At 49.9% G+C, this 15,260-nt stretch overlaps 1 protein-coding gene across 5 annotated transcripts in view; it reads right to left on the bottom strand.

Annotated features, from left to right (window-relative positions):
- Positions 1–15,260, bottom strand: part of NSMF (NMDA receptor synaptonuclear signaling and neuronal migration factor) — a 47,716-nt gene that overhangs the window by 12,553 nt on the left and 19,903 nt on the right. Inside the window, exons 3-7 of one of the 5 annotated variants that reach the window (XM_062616041.1) lie at positions 14,663–15,142; positions 10,060–10,135; positions 7,816–7,884; positions 3,224–3,276; positions 1,178–1,267 (exon numbers count right to left, since the gene is read on the bottom strand). In XM_062616041.1, coding sequence (XP_062472025.1) covers positions 1,178–1,267; positions 3,224–3,276; positions 7,816–7,884; positions 10,060–10,135; positions 14,663–15,142 — 768 coding nt within the window. The remainder of the gene's footprint in view (positions 1–1,177; positions 1,268–3,223; positions 3,277–7,815; positions 7,885–10,059; positions 10,136–14,662; positions 15,143–15,260) is intronic. The other 4 variants (XM_062616045.1, XM_062616043.1, XM_062616042.1 and 1 more) reach the window with 4 other exon arrangements.

The following is a 15,260-nucleotide window of genomic DNA, read 5'->3' as shown; positions in this document are numbered from 1 at the left end:
TGATGCTGGCAGAGAAGTCCCAGCGCGTGAGGACAGCCGTAGCAAACAGCAGTATTGCAAGAGTACACTTGAATTTGCTTTCCAAACTGACCTTACCTGTTGCCCTTCAAGCCTCCTGGGGAAAAAAAATCTGGAAGGAATATAATTGACCATTAAAGGTTAGAAACAGAGATGGTTCCCTGGAGCCAAGGCCTGAGGAAAGAGAACCAAGACGCCCCTGTTTGCGCCTTTGGGGATGTCCGAGTGTCAGAGTGTCCCTGGCAGTGCCTGGAGCCTGTCTGAACCATGTCTTTTCCATTCGCCTCTGAGTTAGCTGAGGGAGTGGGGAGGAATCAGACTGCAGAGGAACCATCGGGTCATGTTTTGAACCTACACCTCCCCCTACAACCTGGTGTGTGTCTTCTAGGAGGGCTGCACCTCGTGCTTACCTAGTAGGTGAGTCCATTCCATTACTGAAATTCGTTTACATTACATCCCATTTCGACATGGGCAAACTCACATCCACCATGTGTCTTGCCCACAGGATTTCAATAAAAGCTGGGTAAAACAGCTGTTCCCTTTATAAAAAGACAGTGGGAAGATGCTGATATTTCCTCCTGTGAATTAACACACCAGCATCTCAGTCCCCACGAGCATTACTGCGGATTCCCAGAGGAATTCCTGACAATCCAAACAAGGATCAGATTGCCCCAGCCTATCACCCGTACAGCCAGCATGGCCAGGAAAGCAAAGCTCCATCTCATGGAGCGCTGCAGCTGTGCTCCTGAGCCATTCCAGCCTAGGAAAGAGCTCAGAAGGGGCTCTGCACTGGAAGCCAGGCAGGTTAGCCCTGCTGTGGTGAAAGCCTTGGACTGGTGTGCTTCCAGGTAGGTTGTTTTGGTCCCAGGCAAATATGGGATGATGGGAACAGAGGGCTGTAAGAGAGCTGTCCCCCTGGGTATCCTTTGGCAACTGCACAATAACATGAGGTTGGATGGGTTGTGCTCTACAAATAAATACAGGCACACACAGATGAACAAGTGCATCTACCCGGAGTGGTACTTGCTCAGATCTCATGGAACTAAAAGGATCACAGATGGGACAAAAGAGCACAGAGGAGTTCCTCCAGTGGGGCTCCAGTCCGCACCTCAGCTGGAGGTTTGGCCACAGGAGGAAGCTCAAAGGACTCAGAACTCACTTTCTCGAGAGTCATGGAAGGAATCGGCTTTGATGGGAGTCGGGTCACTCCAGGACCTGCTGAAGCTCCTCTCACGCCGTTCGGCAAATGCTAGGATAAAACCAGAGCAGGACATTAACAGACTCCAAAGCCACCTCTGCTGCTGCCAGCAAACAAAACATCCAGAGATTTCCACCAAAGCCACACATCACGGACTCCCCTGGGCTTGCTCTTCACTTGCCAAACGTGAGGCCTTTCCACACAGCAAACAAGGGTCTACCTTCTGGACAGCAAAAGGCAATGTGCTCACTTCCTGAGCAGGACCATTACAGGGTACGGAACACAGCAAAAGAGGACACTTGATGCTCTCTCAGATGCACACAGCTCAGTCTAATCAAGACTTTTCCAGTGTTCCAGTATCAATGCTCTGACTCAAAGGCCTCACGGACGTACTCAACAGCTAATGACACCTCCACGACCAGAAGAAGGCAGCAGTTCTCCAGTTTCCCCTGCATGTTCTAATGCATCCCAGTTAGAGCTGGACCAGATGGGATGGGAGGACTCTGGAAAGCTCCCACTTTCTAAACTTTGCTGCAAAAGAGGAAATCCTTCAGGTTTTGCCTGCACTCGTGTGAGCACTCCTCCCCCAGCTTTCCTTGTTTGTCCAAGGGGCATTATACTGTTTGTACCAGCATTTCCCAAGCAGAACCAGGGAGCTTAGCCCAGCTGGCTGCACTGCAGGCAAATTCCTGGGAGCTGCCAACAATATCTGACTTGGCAAGCCCCTGTGAAAGCCATTACACCCAGATTAACAGCCACTTATAGCCACTAATACCTATTTCTGGTAGCAGACAGAGCAAGTTTGCTGCAGTGTGTCCAGTAACAGCATCTCATGTCAGGAATTCACTGCAGATCTGCATTATAACAGCTGAGAAGCAACCTGTCCTTGCTGCAGTGTGTCCAAGTGTGGGAGTCCAGGGAGACAAATCACATAGGAAGCTCTTCAGGTGATCTCCATCCTCAGCTTTCATTTAAAGCCAGGCATTTAGCTACTGTGCACATGAAGAAAGCTTTGAAAACATGACCCGAGAGTTACCAAGGCAGAGGCATGCCTGAGCTTCCAGACAGCTCTAGGGTACATAAGCCCTCTTCATTTCAGGCAGTGCTAACTCAGATGCCAATAAAGACTCTTTGAAGGACAATGCTCTTTGCTGTTCACCCCCCACAGCATATGAGAAAGGAAAGGATGCAAATTCAACTCAGCAGCGCTTTGCAGTGGGCAGTCTGTATGTGATGCTTGGCCAGAGGTGGGAAGAACGAGCTGTTTCCTCTTCTGGAGCAATCCTCAGGAGGTTACACCATTCTTAGCCCACTTCACACAATAAGGGAGCTGCCCAAACCAAGTCATGGAGTGTTGCCTTCCTCAGGGAAAGGGAACTGCTGTATCCCAGGTGATTTCTTCCCCAGTAGAGGCATTAAACACTCCCTTATTTCCCCTTTGCTACAATTTCTTCCCTGTTCCTCTTCTTCCTTCCACCATCCTCTCAGCAACTCTCCCCCACATCCTGATGTGGAGATGGCGGTGAGACAGGGGAGGAGAAGAGAGAAAGCCACCAGCCCACTTGGCACATGGAGCACCAACTGTCCCAGGAGCCACAGCTGGTCCTCAGCTCCAGGAAGAGGAGTAAGAGGCCAGGCAGCCCTCGCCAGCTCCGCAGAACTCCCAGCTCTGATTCTGCTCACAAGTGCCTGTACTGGTGATCACCAAACCCCAAACACATACACGACAAGGATGCTGCAGTTCTTCCACTCCTTGCACTGACACCACGGAGATCAGCCATGGCCAAAGCAGAGGGTCCTCAGAAATAGCCTGCAGGCTGCTTGCAGACATTCATGTGTCCTGGAGACTTGCAACAACCTGGCTGCTTCTTTGTAAAATGGCACCAGCACCTTTCTCTGGCCCAGTGCTAGGTCCTTTCTACCCACATCTGCATGCAAGTTCCCATATCCCAGCAGCACAACCCCAGCTCCTCACATCCACATCTGACAGGTTCAGTGCTCACTTACTTTGTGCTTTAACCCTTCGGCTCCCCACCATGCGGAGGTGCTTCCGAAAATTCCTGAAAGAAGGCCAAACACAACCTGTGAGAAAGGCAACCCAGAGCAAGACCTGGGCCCAGCAGGCCAGGAACAGCTGTGAGGGAAACAATGACCTTGGGAAGACAGTGTGTTTCCTTCTGGGCATTCGAAAGCTGAGACCAGGCTCCCAGCCTGCACCTATTCAGTGCTGGGGATGGTCGTGTTTGTCAGGAGCGTGGCTGTTTCTTCCTGGCTGGAATATGTGGCAGTCCCTTTCTCAGAGCCTGCTCTCACCTTCCTATGACCAGCATGCCTGTGCTACCTCTGCTGAAGACACTGGCTGCTGCCTATGCTGGCAATGGTCCCTCTTCTCATAAAGAGCAGTAACTGCTCCTCTCCCCTGTGCTCCACGCATGCTTCAGCAGGGAGGTGGGTGCCCAGGCTCTGCCCTGCTCATGCACACACCACGCTCCTGGCTGTGCTCATTCCCAACACATTCCCAGCAGCTGCTAAAATCCCCCCTATGCTGTTAGCAGCCATGCAGCCCCTACTGCCCTCCAGGGCAGGGAGCTGGGGAAGACGGAAGCAGCTTCCTCCTTGTGAGGCAGGGCTGTAGGTTGTCAGCAGGGCTGGCTGTCCTCATGGGCCTGCCCAAGGCTCACAGGTAGAGCTCAGTGGGGCTGCAGAGTACACAGATCCAGAGGAAGCCACCAGAGGATGAGCCTTGGGGAGCAGCTACACCCCAGAGTCAGGTCTGTGTAAAACAGACCATCCCGGCCACTCCTGAGAGACCACGGCAAAGGGACTCAGTGCTGTCCCTTCAAGTGCAAAGGACCTCTTTCCCTTGGTTTCATAGAATCCCAGCCTGGTTTGTGTTGGAAGGGACCTTAAGGCTCCTCCAGCTCCAACCCCTGCCACGGGCAGGGACACCTTCCACTAGAGCAGCTTGCTCCAAGCCCCTGTGTCCAACCTGGCCTTGAACACTGCCAGGGATGGGGCAGCCACAGCTTCTCTGGGCACCCTGTGCCAGCGCCTCAGCACCCTCACAGGGAAGAGCTTCTGCCTAAGAGCTCAGCTCAGTCTCCCTCTGGCAGGTTAAAGCCATTTCTCATCACTTGCCTAGACAAGAACCAAAGAGGACAGAAACCAAACAGGACACCAGAAGAGACACAGGGAAGTGGCAGCACATGGACTATCACCCTCCATGAAGCCTAATTGCGTGGCTTCACCCTGCAGAGCAGCCCCATGGCCCCAGGGGTGTCAGCCAGCACAGCAGCCTGCCTGAAGTGCAGGAGCCTTCCTGGGGTCCCTTCTGCCCCATCAACACACACTGCAGACACCAAGCAACAGAGCCCAGTGCTGGTGAAAGGGGTAACATGACGAGTGGTCTGGCTCACACACAGGTTAGTGGTATCAGTAAAGACACAGTACAACCATGCAGATACATCAGCAAACACTAGAAGACACTTCCAGCACTGACATGTTGTTCAGAAAACATTGGATATGTCCATTCCTGTACAGCTCAATCAACACAGCCCTCATGGGAGAACATTTAACCCATGTCCCATTTAGCCTTCTGCACTGTGCTCCACCTTGGCTTTGGATCCCATCCTGTCATCAGGATGCAGCTCAAGAAGGAAAAGCTGGGCAGTGAAGCTGGGAGCAGCATTATTCCATGACAAATTTCCACGTGCACCTGGGCTATTAAAGCTGTTTCCCAAAGCTTTATTTTAGCCCTGCTTGGGTACATGAAGATTCACTGCTGTGGATCAGACACCTGCCCCTTTAGATAGGAACAAACCCCATTCACTGCACAGGGACTGGCTCTGTATACAGCCCTTCTGGGGAGGGGGATGACTGATGTGGGCTGTCTTATTGCACAATAGATTCAACCCCAAATAAATACAATGTTTTAAGTGAAACAGGGATGTTCTTTACACAGAAAGGTCTTAGACACACAATGTAGCTTATCAGAATGAAAGTTGTCATGGTGCATTGTAAAACCAAGGTCATACCAGGCACTGAGCCTGAGATCATACAGACACTGAGCACCCACGTAATTGCCAAGGCCACTGTTGCTTTGGGCTTTGGGCATTTGGAGTAAAGCCCATTCTGGAGTAAAGATCAGTCTTCTGTTGAATGCTCAGCTGTCCTCTCTGCAGAGGAGCTTATTCAGACCTTGGGGCAGGGGTTAAAGCAGCCTTTGCCATGAAGATGCTGCTCGGACAACTTGCTCCCTCCCACGACTGCAGCTGAGTGAAGCTGTCTAGATACACAACCACTGCTCCAGCAGCTCCAGGGGATCCAGCTGCTTCAACCTGACCACTGCACTACATGCTTGGAGAATGGGCCAAAGGCCATTTTTAGCTCCTTGTTGCTTCTAGAATAAAAGCACCTTGGAAAGGAGGCCCAAGCCTGGAACTGCCTTTTACTGTGGGCATCCTGTGGTCATCTAGAGCCTTCTGAGGGCTTTCTGCAGCTGTATGGGCCCTCAGGCCCCTCTGCTTGCATGTTAGCACAGAAGGACTGGCACAGGAGCCCTGGGAGAGCTGCAGCCTCCTCTGTGAGCAGCAGGGTACATAAACCTGCCTATCTTCCTGCCTAGTGGCTGCAGCTGCACCCACAACACCCAGTGTTACTTGAGCACCAGCAAGATCTCATCACCCATCAAATGCAACAAGCATCCCCCAAGCTACACTGACACAACCTCCTTATGACTCCCTTTCCTGAACAGCCCTCCTCCAGACTGGCTCTACATGACCCTATGCAACTCCACGGCATCCATCCCAGCCACAGCAGCCCCATTCCACACCCTCTGCATAGAAGCCTTTTTACTGCCCAGACAGAGGTCAGGGGCAGAACTGCTGACCGAGAAAACTCCCAACATCACCTCACACATTCTCAGCTCCTCCTTGCAATGGTCCTTCAGCAAACCACTGGGCATCACTCACTGTCACTGCAACACCCATTGTGTGCTGTGCCACACAAACAGCCTCCCATGCACCAGGCACACAGGACCAAGCACTGGAGGGGCTGTGTGATGACAGCTGAGCTTCCAAGACATCCAAGCCACGAATTGCTGCACAACATCCAAAGCTCTGGGGTCCTCCTCCCTCCAGGAGGAGGGCCGAACACGAACCACAACCCTACAGCCCACTGCCCTCTGCTCTTTTACAGCAAGATGAATGCAGATGGGCTCCCACTGTTCAATCCTGCCCAGATCTGCAGTGTCCACAGGTTGAAGGGACACACTGTTCACCCAACACAAGGATGCCATCACTCCGTCCTCTATCCTGACTACACAGCATCACTGAGGGATACAACTCCTACTCCCCTACTTGCAAACCACATGAGCAAGCCATTTCCTAACAAAGACTTGCCTCTGCCTAATAAATCCTGTGAAATCTTAAAGACACTATTTCACAGGGTCTTCAGTTGTGATTCTTATTTATCATCATTATTGAGGGAAAAAAACCCATTACCCTCAAGTTGCTAATGAAAACAATTCCTGGCAATTTCCCAGTTAAGAAAACCTGATGTTTTTCTCCCACTTTGTTTTGAACAGTGCTGAAGTGATCATGACAGTTTTTAACCAATGACACATACACTGTGTTATCCATCTTAGCAGGCTGCCAAAATAATCGAGCCTTGGCACATGTGAAAACCAGAACAGTTCTGATCACCACAGTGGCTAAATGATGTGCCTGTGAAGCCAGCAGAAAGAAACTAGGGCCCTTCTGTCATACCCAGATGACCAATCCCTTTCTCTTTCCTTTCTGTTCTTTTCAGAAAAGGTTGAAAAAAATCAGTTCTGGTCACTAGAGGGGTACATTTTGCCCAGGTCTGATTTTCTGGAGTGCATCTGTAGATGCAGCAACAGTACAGTAAAGTACACATAGAATAATAAAATCATAGATTGGTTTGTGTTGGAAGGGACCTTAAAGCTCCTCCAGCTCCAACCCCTGCCACGGGCAGGGACCCCTTCCACTAGAGCAGCTTGCTCCAAGCCCCTGTGTCCAACCTGGCCTTGAACACTGCCAGGGATGGGGCAGCCACAGCTTCTCTGGGCACCCTGTGCCAGCACCTCAGCACCCTCACAGAGAAGAGCTTCTGCCTTAGATCCAACCTGAAATTCCCCTGTTTAAGTTTAAACCCATTCCCCTTTGTTCTGTCACTACAGTCCCTAATGAATAGTCCCTCTCCAGCATCCTTGTAGCCCCCTTTAGACACTGGAAGCTGCTATGAAATCCATCTAACCACAAACAAATTTAAAGTATCTGGGAGAGAACTGGGGAAATTGCACCTTTAATTCTTTTATATACATTTTTTACTGCCTGAGACACAGATCCTGTATATTATATTCAGAAGCTTAAGAAACGACAGTGTTCCTTTAAGAAGATGGAGACCAGCTATCTTAAGCCCTGCAGCATCATTCACCTCCACATTTCCAACACAGCCACTGCTAATGTCCCTAGAACAGCAACACAGACAGGGACAACCACGTTCAGTGCCGTCAAGCCTCAGGAATGACACCCGGAGGGCCCATGCGAGGGTGGAGCTGGGGAGGGAACGGGCCCTACCTCTGTATAACAGCTGCAGAATCATTCTCTCGCTTCCGCCTCTTCCTCTCTGCGTAGCCCCTGAACGCCCTGGGAAACCATGTCAAGCCATTAAGCAGCTACACAGCTTTGGACTGGAGAGGACACGAAACACAGACAGGAGAGGCCTCACCACACGACAGAGAGAAAGCTGACCAAGGAAGAGAGCCAGCCCTTGCAGGCCTGCGTGCGAGTCAGGGACCAGGCAAACACTCACTGAGCCAAAGGTCCTCACTCCCTAGGGTTGGTGGTTGCACAAAGTTGTTGTTCCTAAAGCAAAATAGTGGCCAGACCATGGCCCAAGGAATATGGGCGAGCAGCCATCATCCCTGCTACGGAGGAACTGGGCTAAGAGACTGCAAACACAAAACCCCTTACACCAGGATCAAGAGGGACAAAAGCATGCCAGCAACTCCAGTCTCCATTTTGAAGATGAGGATGGTTGTGGTGTGATCTGTGTAGGCCTACCAGGTGTAGCCATCTAATCTCCTGCCTGCTGACAAACAGCCCTAGCATAGGGAAAGCACGATATGATGGACAGGAGAGGAGAGTTTATGCAGAACACCAACAGACAAGGAAATAATGAAGATTATACTTACGAGATGCTAGAGATTCCAGGAGATGCAGGGGAAAGAAAGAGAAGAGGAGTTCATTAGTGCTCAGCCCCAGCAGCATTCCAAGGGAATTCTCACTCCAGAGGGAATCTTTCTTGTTAGGTGAAATTGCTTTTTAAATGAAACATTTCTCAGTGGTAAGACTCCTACTTGACCGAGCTAAATCCTCCCTGGGGCAGTGCTGGCATGCAGCTTGGATGCAAATTAAGCTCCTTGTAGACCCAGAGAACATGCAGAGGTACAACTGAGAGCTGAACCTGGCCCATCAGGCTGCAATGGGAGCTCAGCATCATGGGCTTCTGGAGCAGGGAGACCTTCCCACACAGTGACAAAGACTTGTGAAGTCACCTCGTGCTGTCTGGTCTATGAAGGAAGCAAGCAAGGTGGACTGAAGGCACCTAGAGCAGAGGCCAGGAAGACAGGGGCACCCAGGGGATCCCTGTCACCCCAAGCAGCTTAGGGAGGTGCCCTGAACTCCTGGAGATGTTTCCATGCAATCTCTAGAGGCAGCACATTAACCTGAAACATTAACCTGGGAGCTATGTTAACCAGGGGAGCTGTGCTCCTCAGGGGTTTCCTTAGGGCACCATTTCCCAAACCAACCTCACTTTCCCCTTCAAGCCCTGTAAAGCCCTGCCATGGGCCATCATTCTGCAGTAAACCTTGTGCCCACCAAAGATGACTTCCTCAATACTGCATCCAGCCCTCCCTGCATCAGTCCTTACAGGTCTGATCCACTCTGGGTTATCCCAGAATCAACAATCAGCCTCTTTTGGGGATTCAGGAAGGGAAAGGTAGGAAGGAAAAGAAATGGCAGAGACAGATTACATAAAGGACACCAGACAAGGAGAAATAGGAGTAGAGCTGAGGGTGACACAGGGAAGAAGACAAGGCTGGAGAAGGGCCTTAGAAGCAGAACAGTGTCTCATTTCCCTCATTGCTTGCCTTGGCTTTCCAGCCAGACAGGAAATACTTGAAACCAGGAAGACAGCATTTCCTGACAAGTTGGGTACAACCTGGAAATGAGGCTTCCCTTCTTCAGTCCTTTGAGAAGTGCCTCTTCCCAACACACAGCAAGCAGGGCACCAAAACCTGCCTGAGTCTGGAGAGAAAGGCTGTTCCTAACCCAGATCCAGCCACACTTCACAGTGACACCTTCCTCAAATGCCCAGACCAGGGCAGAAGCTGCAGGGCTACATCTCATCCCATAGAGAAGCACTCCTCTGGCTGACGGATGCAGGACAAGCCTGGAATCATGTTCCCTTGAGACAGTGGCTGCAGCAGAAGCAAGTGCTGGAGGGTCTCACGGTGCTGCCACAGGACCCTCTCTCTGCAGCAGCAGCCAGGGACAGGCACGTCACAGAGAAAATCAGGGAAGCAGAGGAGAGCTGAGTAGCCCAAGGAGTTAAAGAAGGTAAAACCAAACAAGTGGGAGTAGTAGGAAAGAGAACTAATAAGCACAAGAGAGAAATCAATAAGAGGCAAGGCTGTCTCTCTCACCCACTGCAGTGCCAAACATGCAACTCGATTGCTTCAGGCTCTTAGCTACAGCTCTGAGTCGGCCATGAGCTTTCAGCTGCACAATAAAAGCTATAGCAGAGGTTTCACTTACGCTTGCATAGTTGTAGTAGCAGTTTGGAAACTGAAGAGGTTCTCTTTTGGGAACCAGGTTCGTATGGGGACATCATCTGGAAAAGAGAGAGCAAAACCTGAGAATCCAGTAGGCAGAGACATCCTTCAGGCAGCAACACTTCCCAAGCTCCTTCTTTTAGTGCTGTTCTTTAGCATCCTGCCCTGTACTAACAGAAAAGCCTCATCCTCCTCTATATCTGCACACTACCACCAAGTGTAAATTTGTGCTAAGCCATCTAACAGGCTGCTTAACTGAAGAATGTAAGCTCCATCCTAAAGCTGGAAGATTAGAATAATCCAGGAATTACAGGAGAGACATTTGAACCAGAAGAAAATACAGGAGAAAGAAATAGTTTTCATCAAAAGCATTTTCCAGCCTGTGCCTTTCCCTTAGTGCCATTAATTTGAATTGTCCCATTTGTCCAGCTCTCTGAAACAACCTCCTGTGAAAGACAAAAAGCATTCACCTTCCTCTCCTCAGGACCATAAGCCTGAGATATGGCCTTCTTTTTGTGGCTTTAAAAGTCAAACAGCATATCAGCTGCACAATCCACAGCTAACTCTGGGCTGCTTTGGTTGCTTGTGTCTGTAAACTGCCCTGCCTGAACCAACTGTGGATCATTTCTTATTTCCATTGCATTAGGGCACTGCATCATCGTCACGTAATCACAGAATCCCAGCCTGGTTTGGGTTGGAAGGGACCTTAAAGCTCCTCCAGCTCCAACCCCTGCCATGGGCAGGGACACCTTCCACTAGAGCAGCTTGCTCCAAGGCCCTGTGTCCAACAATGACCACTAAGACAAAAAGCAAGCACCAAACTGAGTCACTAATGATGAGTGTGGGATGGTGGTGACCAGAACCTGACCAAGAAGCAGCTCCTACTGAAGCCTCCCAGGCTGAAGTGAGTCAGGCAGGGACTCGGAGGTATCAAAATCCACTGACACAAGACGTGCCAGAACTCAAGGATTTGGGTCTGATTTTTCGTCTTGCTTCACTCCCAGTTTGTGGCTTTCTTGCTCAGTGCCTTGCCACAGGCTGCCTGATCCCGTGCTTGCTTCCCTTATTCAAGTTTAAGATCAGCTGCGTTATCTTAGTCATTAATATTCTGGCATTGTCAAGAGGATTCTTTTAATTCACTTCAGTTGGCCCAAACCCAATCAAACCCAATCAAACCCTGCACACCTACTGCAGACACAATTACTACAGACCAAAGCTTACCCAGTGATTTGTACAGATCATTATGCTACAGACTCATCCTGCTGTTCCCTGGAATAGAAGAGTGGCTGCAATTAGAGATGCAAAAAAATGCTAAATGCAACTGGGGAGGCTCCCTCTAAAGTGAAGCTTCCAAGGAATCCTATAGAAAGCTCTAACACACGCTCCTCAGCTCACAGTTTACGTCAAGCCTTGTATAAAGGCACCCTAAGGAAATATATGTTAAATGAAAACTGCATTCCAGTATGCTAAATACTTCTTATGAAGTTCCTATGTCTGCTCTTCTCCAAAGAACAGATGGAGGAGAAATGCAAAACATCTCAGGCTGTAAATGAATTACTGGTTTGAAGTCTCAAACCCACAGAAGTGGTGGAGGAGAAGTTGGACAAATTCCTTTTCAGCCAACAATTCTGTTCAGACTTCTCCAGCACTACACACCTCAAAGGACTGGCAATCTCTTAATGAATTTTAGTTTTAAAGCCCCCAGCTTTGATTCAAAGCAGAGCTCATGAAAAGCAGAGCCAGTGTTTTATGAGACTTTACCTGGACAATCACTGCAGCTTTCCTCCTTTTCTGATAGGCAGGAGTCAACACAAGAAAGATATCACTCCCCTACCCAAAGCACTCAATGGAGAATAAAAGATTTGGGACCCTTCAGAAACACCTCATTACCAGCTAGAGGTAGAACAGCAGCAGAGAAGGGGACCAGGGAGCAGAGCTCAGCTCCAGAGCTCATCCCCTAAATAAGATTCAGATTCTGAGTGTGGCTATCTTGCTTCCAGGAGCAGGCAGCACGCACTGCTTTGGCCAGGCAGAGCATCTTCTTCTGCTTTCTTCATCAACTGTGACAAAACAGCGAGGGAACCATGGGCCTGGGTAAGACTGGAGGCACACCACCACCACCATCAGCACCTCCAGCCACATGCCAGGGGGCAAACTCATCTCAGCACCTCTGTTCATGAGTGGATGTATTTGTATGAGACACAGGGAGCAGCGCAGGAGATGACAGCTTGTGCTTCTCTGGAATGGTGTTAGGCATCATAAACTCAGCATAAAAATCCATATAAATCATGCCAATCTGGCCTAACTGCAGCAATAACACATCATGTAAATCCAAACAGAGGAGGCAGCACTGTAAATTGAACCTCTGGGGAAATCAGTCCATCTCTCCCATCTCCACTCTGTTTTCTCCACCAGCCATGCATGAAGGACATCCCAAGGAATACTTCTTGCATCCTCTGACAGTTATCCCATTCCATTCTCAGTTTTCCTCTGAGTAACAACACTTGGATAGAGCACGCAAATGAGACCAAGCTGAGAAAACTCTCATTCCATGATGCCAGTGCTGGGATGGGATTTGGACTCAGAAGCGCACATGGATGCATTCAGAAGCTTGAGACAAGCACCGAGGGTGGCTGCTGCCTGCTTGTAGGGAACATAAAATATTCCCCCAGTTTCAGCACTGTCCATTTTGTTCCCATTTAAGTAACTACCCTGATCTATCTTCAGAAAGGCAAATCTCCATTTCTTATTGAGAACTATGCCTAACAAAAACTGATGCCTGGTTGACAATCTATTGTAAATCCCAAGGCCCAGAAACAACGTGGCACCTCTCTATAGCATTTGCTAGGACAGATTTTTCCAGCAGAAGTGTTTACGAGTTAGACTTTCCAGTAGTGATCTGGAGCTTTCCTTCAGTATCATGTAACCTGCCTCAGTCCCACAGTGCACAGCACAGTTCCGATTTGTTCAGGTTGGGCTGCTTTGGGCTGGGGTAGGGTTATTTTTCTTCACAGTAGCAGGTTTGGGGTGTTGGTTTGGGTTTGTACTGCAGTGTTGAGCACACAGGGATGTTTCAGTCACTGCTGAGCAGCTCACACCATGAGGCTGCAATACATTCAACTCAGAACCATCACCTCCAGAAGACCAAGCCCCTGGGGCTATGATCTCCTCTCCTGAAATGGTTTTGGTTTTGTCTCCTTCCACAAGCTTTCTGGCTGGGTCACCATATGCAGAGCCAACCTTTAACAGGCAAGATATAACCATACAACCATTAAAGGCTTCCCTACAGGAAAACTCTCCTCACTCTTTTTCTTGCACTTCAGCAATAACAACAACTAAGTCCAAACACTCACATACAATGTCTGATGGGAAGCCCCAGAATCCCAGGGAACAGAGGGATAATGCTTAAAAAACCACACGCAGGGGTTAGTGGGACTGCAGGTGTTCCATACGTCTGATAACCAGTTCTGGGTTCATTATTCTTCTTTGGTTATTAGGCCATGTATTTAGTCACGTAACTTCAAGCCCCAAGGTATGAAAAGATGATCCAGAACCCAACCTTTCAGCACCTTTACCTGCAGTAAATATCACTATGATATTTACTAGAAAACCAGGAACCCAGGAAGAAACACAGCCTGATCTCCACAGTCCTCATACTCCATTGCTTTACAAGCCTTGAGCTTTCCTGGCTGGACACTGTGCTCTGAAAGCCTTGGTGTGTCTTTACAGGAGAAAATAAATCAGATAAATCAGGTCAGACTCTCTGCCAGCCACATACTGAGCTGACAGGCAAAGATGGACTGTGTGCTACCTGCTAACTCAGAAACTTAACCATTCATCAAGTACGTGGCATCATCTCTGTGCTCTAAGGACAATCAGGGATTTTTTTTTAATGTAATTGAATAATTCCAAACCCTCTTCCCTGAGAACATTGAGCAAATGCACAGTAAGGGGGAAAGAAAGTCCAGTATCGTGTTACTTGCTAGTATTAATGGACAGCCCAAGAGGTGGCATGCCTCATACCTGAGAGACCCTGCTACACTGGTTCCAGGCACACAGATGAGTACTTTGGGGTGCACCCAGGAACAGAACACCCCATTTGAGCTGAGCTAAGGCTCCTGCTGAGCACCCTGGCACTGTCACAAAGATTTCACCAGCCCAGCCCCAGGATGAGGCAGAGAAGACGGTCCTGCTCTGAAGGGCCTCCTGGCTGAGCATAAATGTAGGCTTTGACACAGCCTTTTCTCTCTTGCTCTTCCTTCACAGAGATGACCCTCACTGAGCTACATGAAGCTGGCATGCAAACCACCCAGTTTATCTGCTGCTTACAAGCTAGAAGCAGAGACAACGGAGCTTGGACAAGCTGACCTCAAACTCAGCTCAGCTTATTTCAGACTCCTCCTTAGACAATCCCTTGCCATGAATGCTGCTGCAAAGTACCAGCAAAGGGGAAACCCTACAGGGCCCGAACTCAAAGCACAGGGCAATGAAACCTCCATACTTAGAGGAGATGGGTACCACCCTCCACCCCTGTGTCAGTGAGTCCTTTTGTGTCCTTCCAGCCCCCAGCACTCACCCTTACTTACCAGACACTCGATCGACACTGTACATCCTCTCCAGCCTTTTCCTGTGCCACCCTGTCTCGCTGGACTGATGGTGCTCCAGGTCAAAGGAATGCTGGGAAGGGGCAGCCAGCCGGGTGCAGTTTGGGCACTCCTTAGAGCCCTGCCTGCTGCCTGGCCAGCCCTTGCAATGCCTGCCAGCACCATGAGAGCCACCAGCACCGTGCACTTGGTGACCGTGGTGGCATTCCTCTTGGGCAGCCCCCTTCATCACCACCAGTTCCATACTTTCATTCTCGTGGTCTGACAGCATCGGCCTCTCGCCGGAGATGGTGTAGACCCGGGGCTTGGGTCCCTCACTTGGCACCTTCTCTGCCTGCTCCTCGGTGAAGCTCCGCTCGAACTTGCCATCGGAGATGACGGAGAGCCTGCGCTTGTTCTGTGCTGTCTGCTGCATCTCCGGGGAGTCCTCCTGCCCGATGTAGGAGTCTGCCAAGAGGTGATCTGGAACAAACAGCACACTTCCCTCAAAACCAAAGCACCCCAGGCACTAGCACATTCAAGAGGCTCTTTGTTACTGCTGCAGGAAGGGAAGGGGTGAGCGGGATATGGTAGGTTCCCC

The sequence above is a fragment of the Pezoporus occidentalis genome, unplaced genomic scaffold (assembly GCF_034315485.1).
Source record: "Pezoporus occidentalis ecotype Australia unplaced genomic scaffold, CSIRO_AGI_Poc_V1 ctg187, whole genome shotgun sequence".
Lineage (NCBI taxonomy): Eukaryota > Metazoa > Chordata > Aves > Psittaciformes > Psittacidae > Pezoporus > Pezoporus occidentalis.
This window is presented reverse-complemented; position numbering and strand designations above follow the sequence as displayed.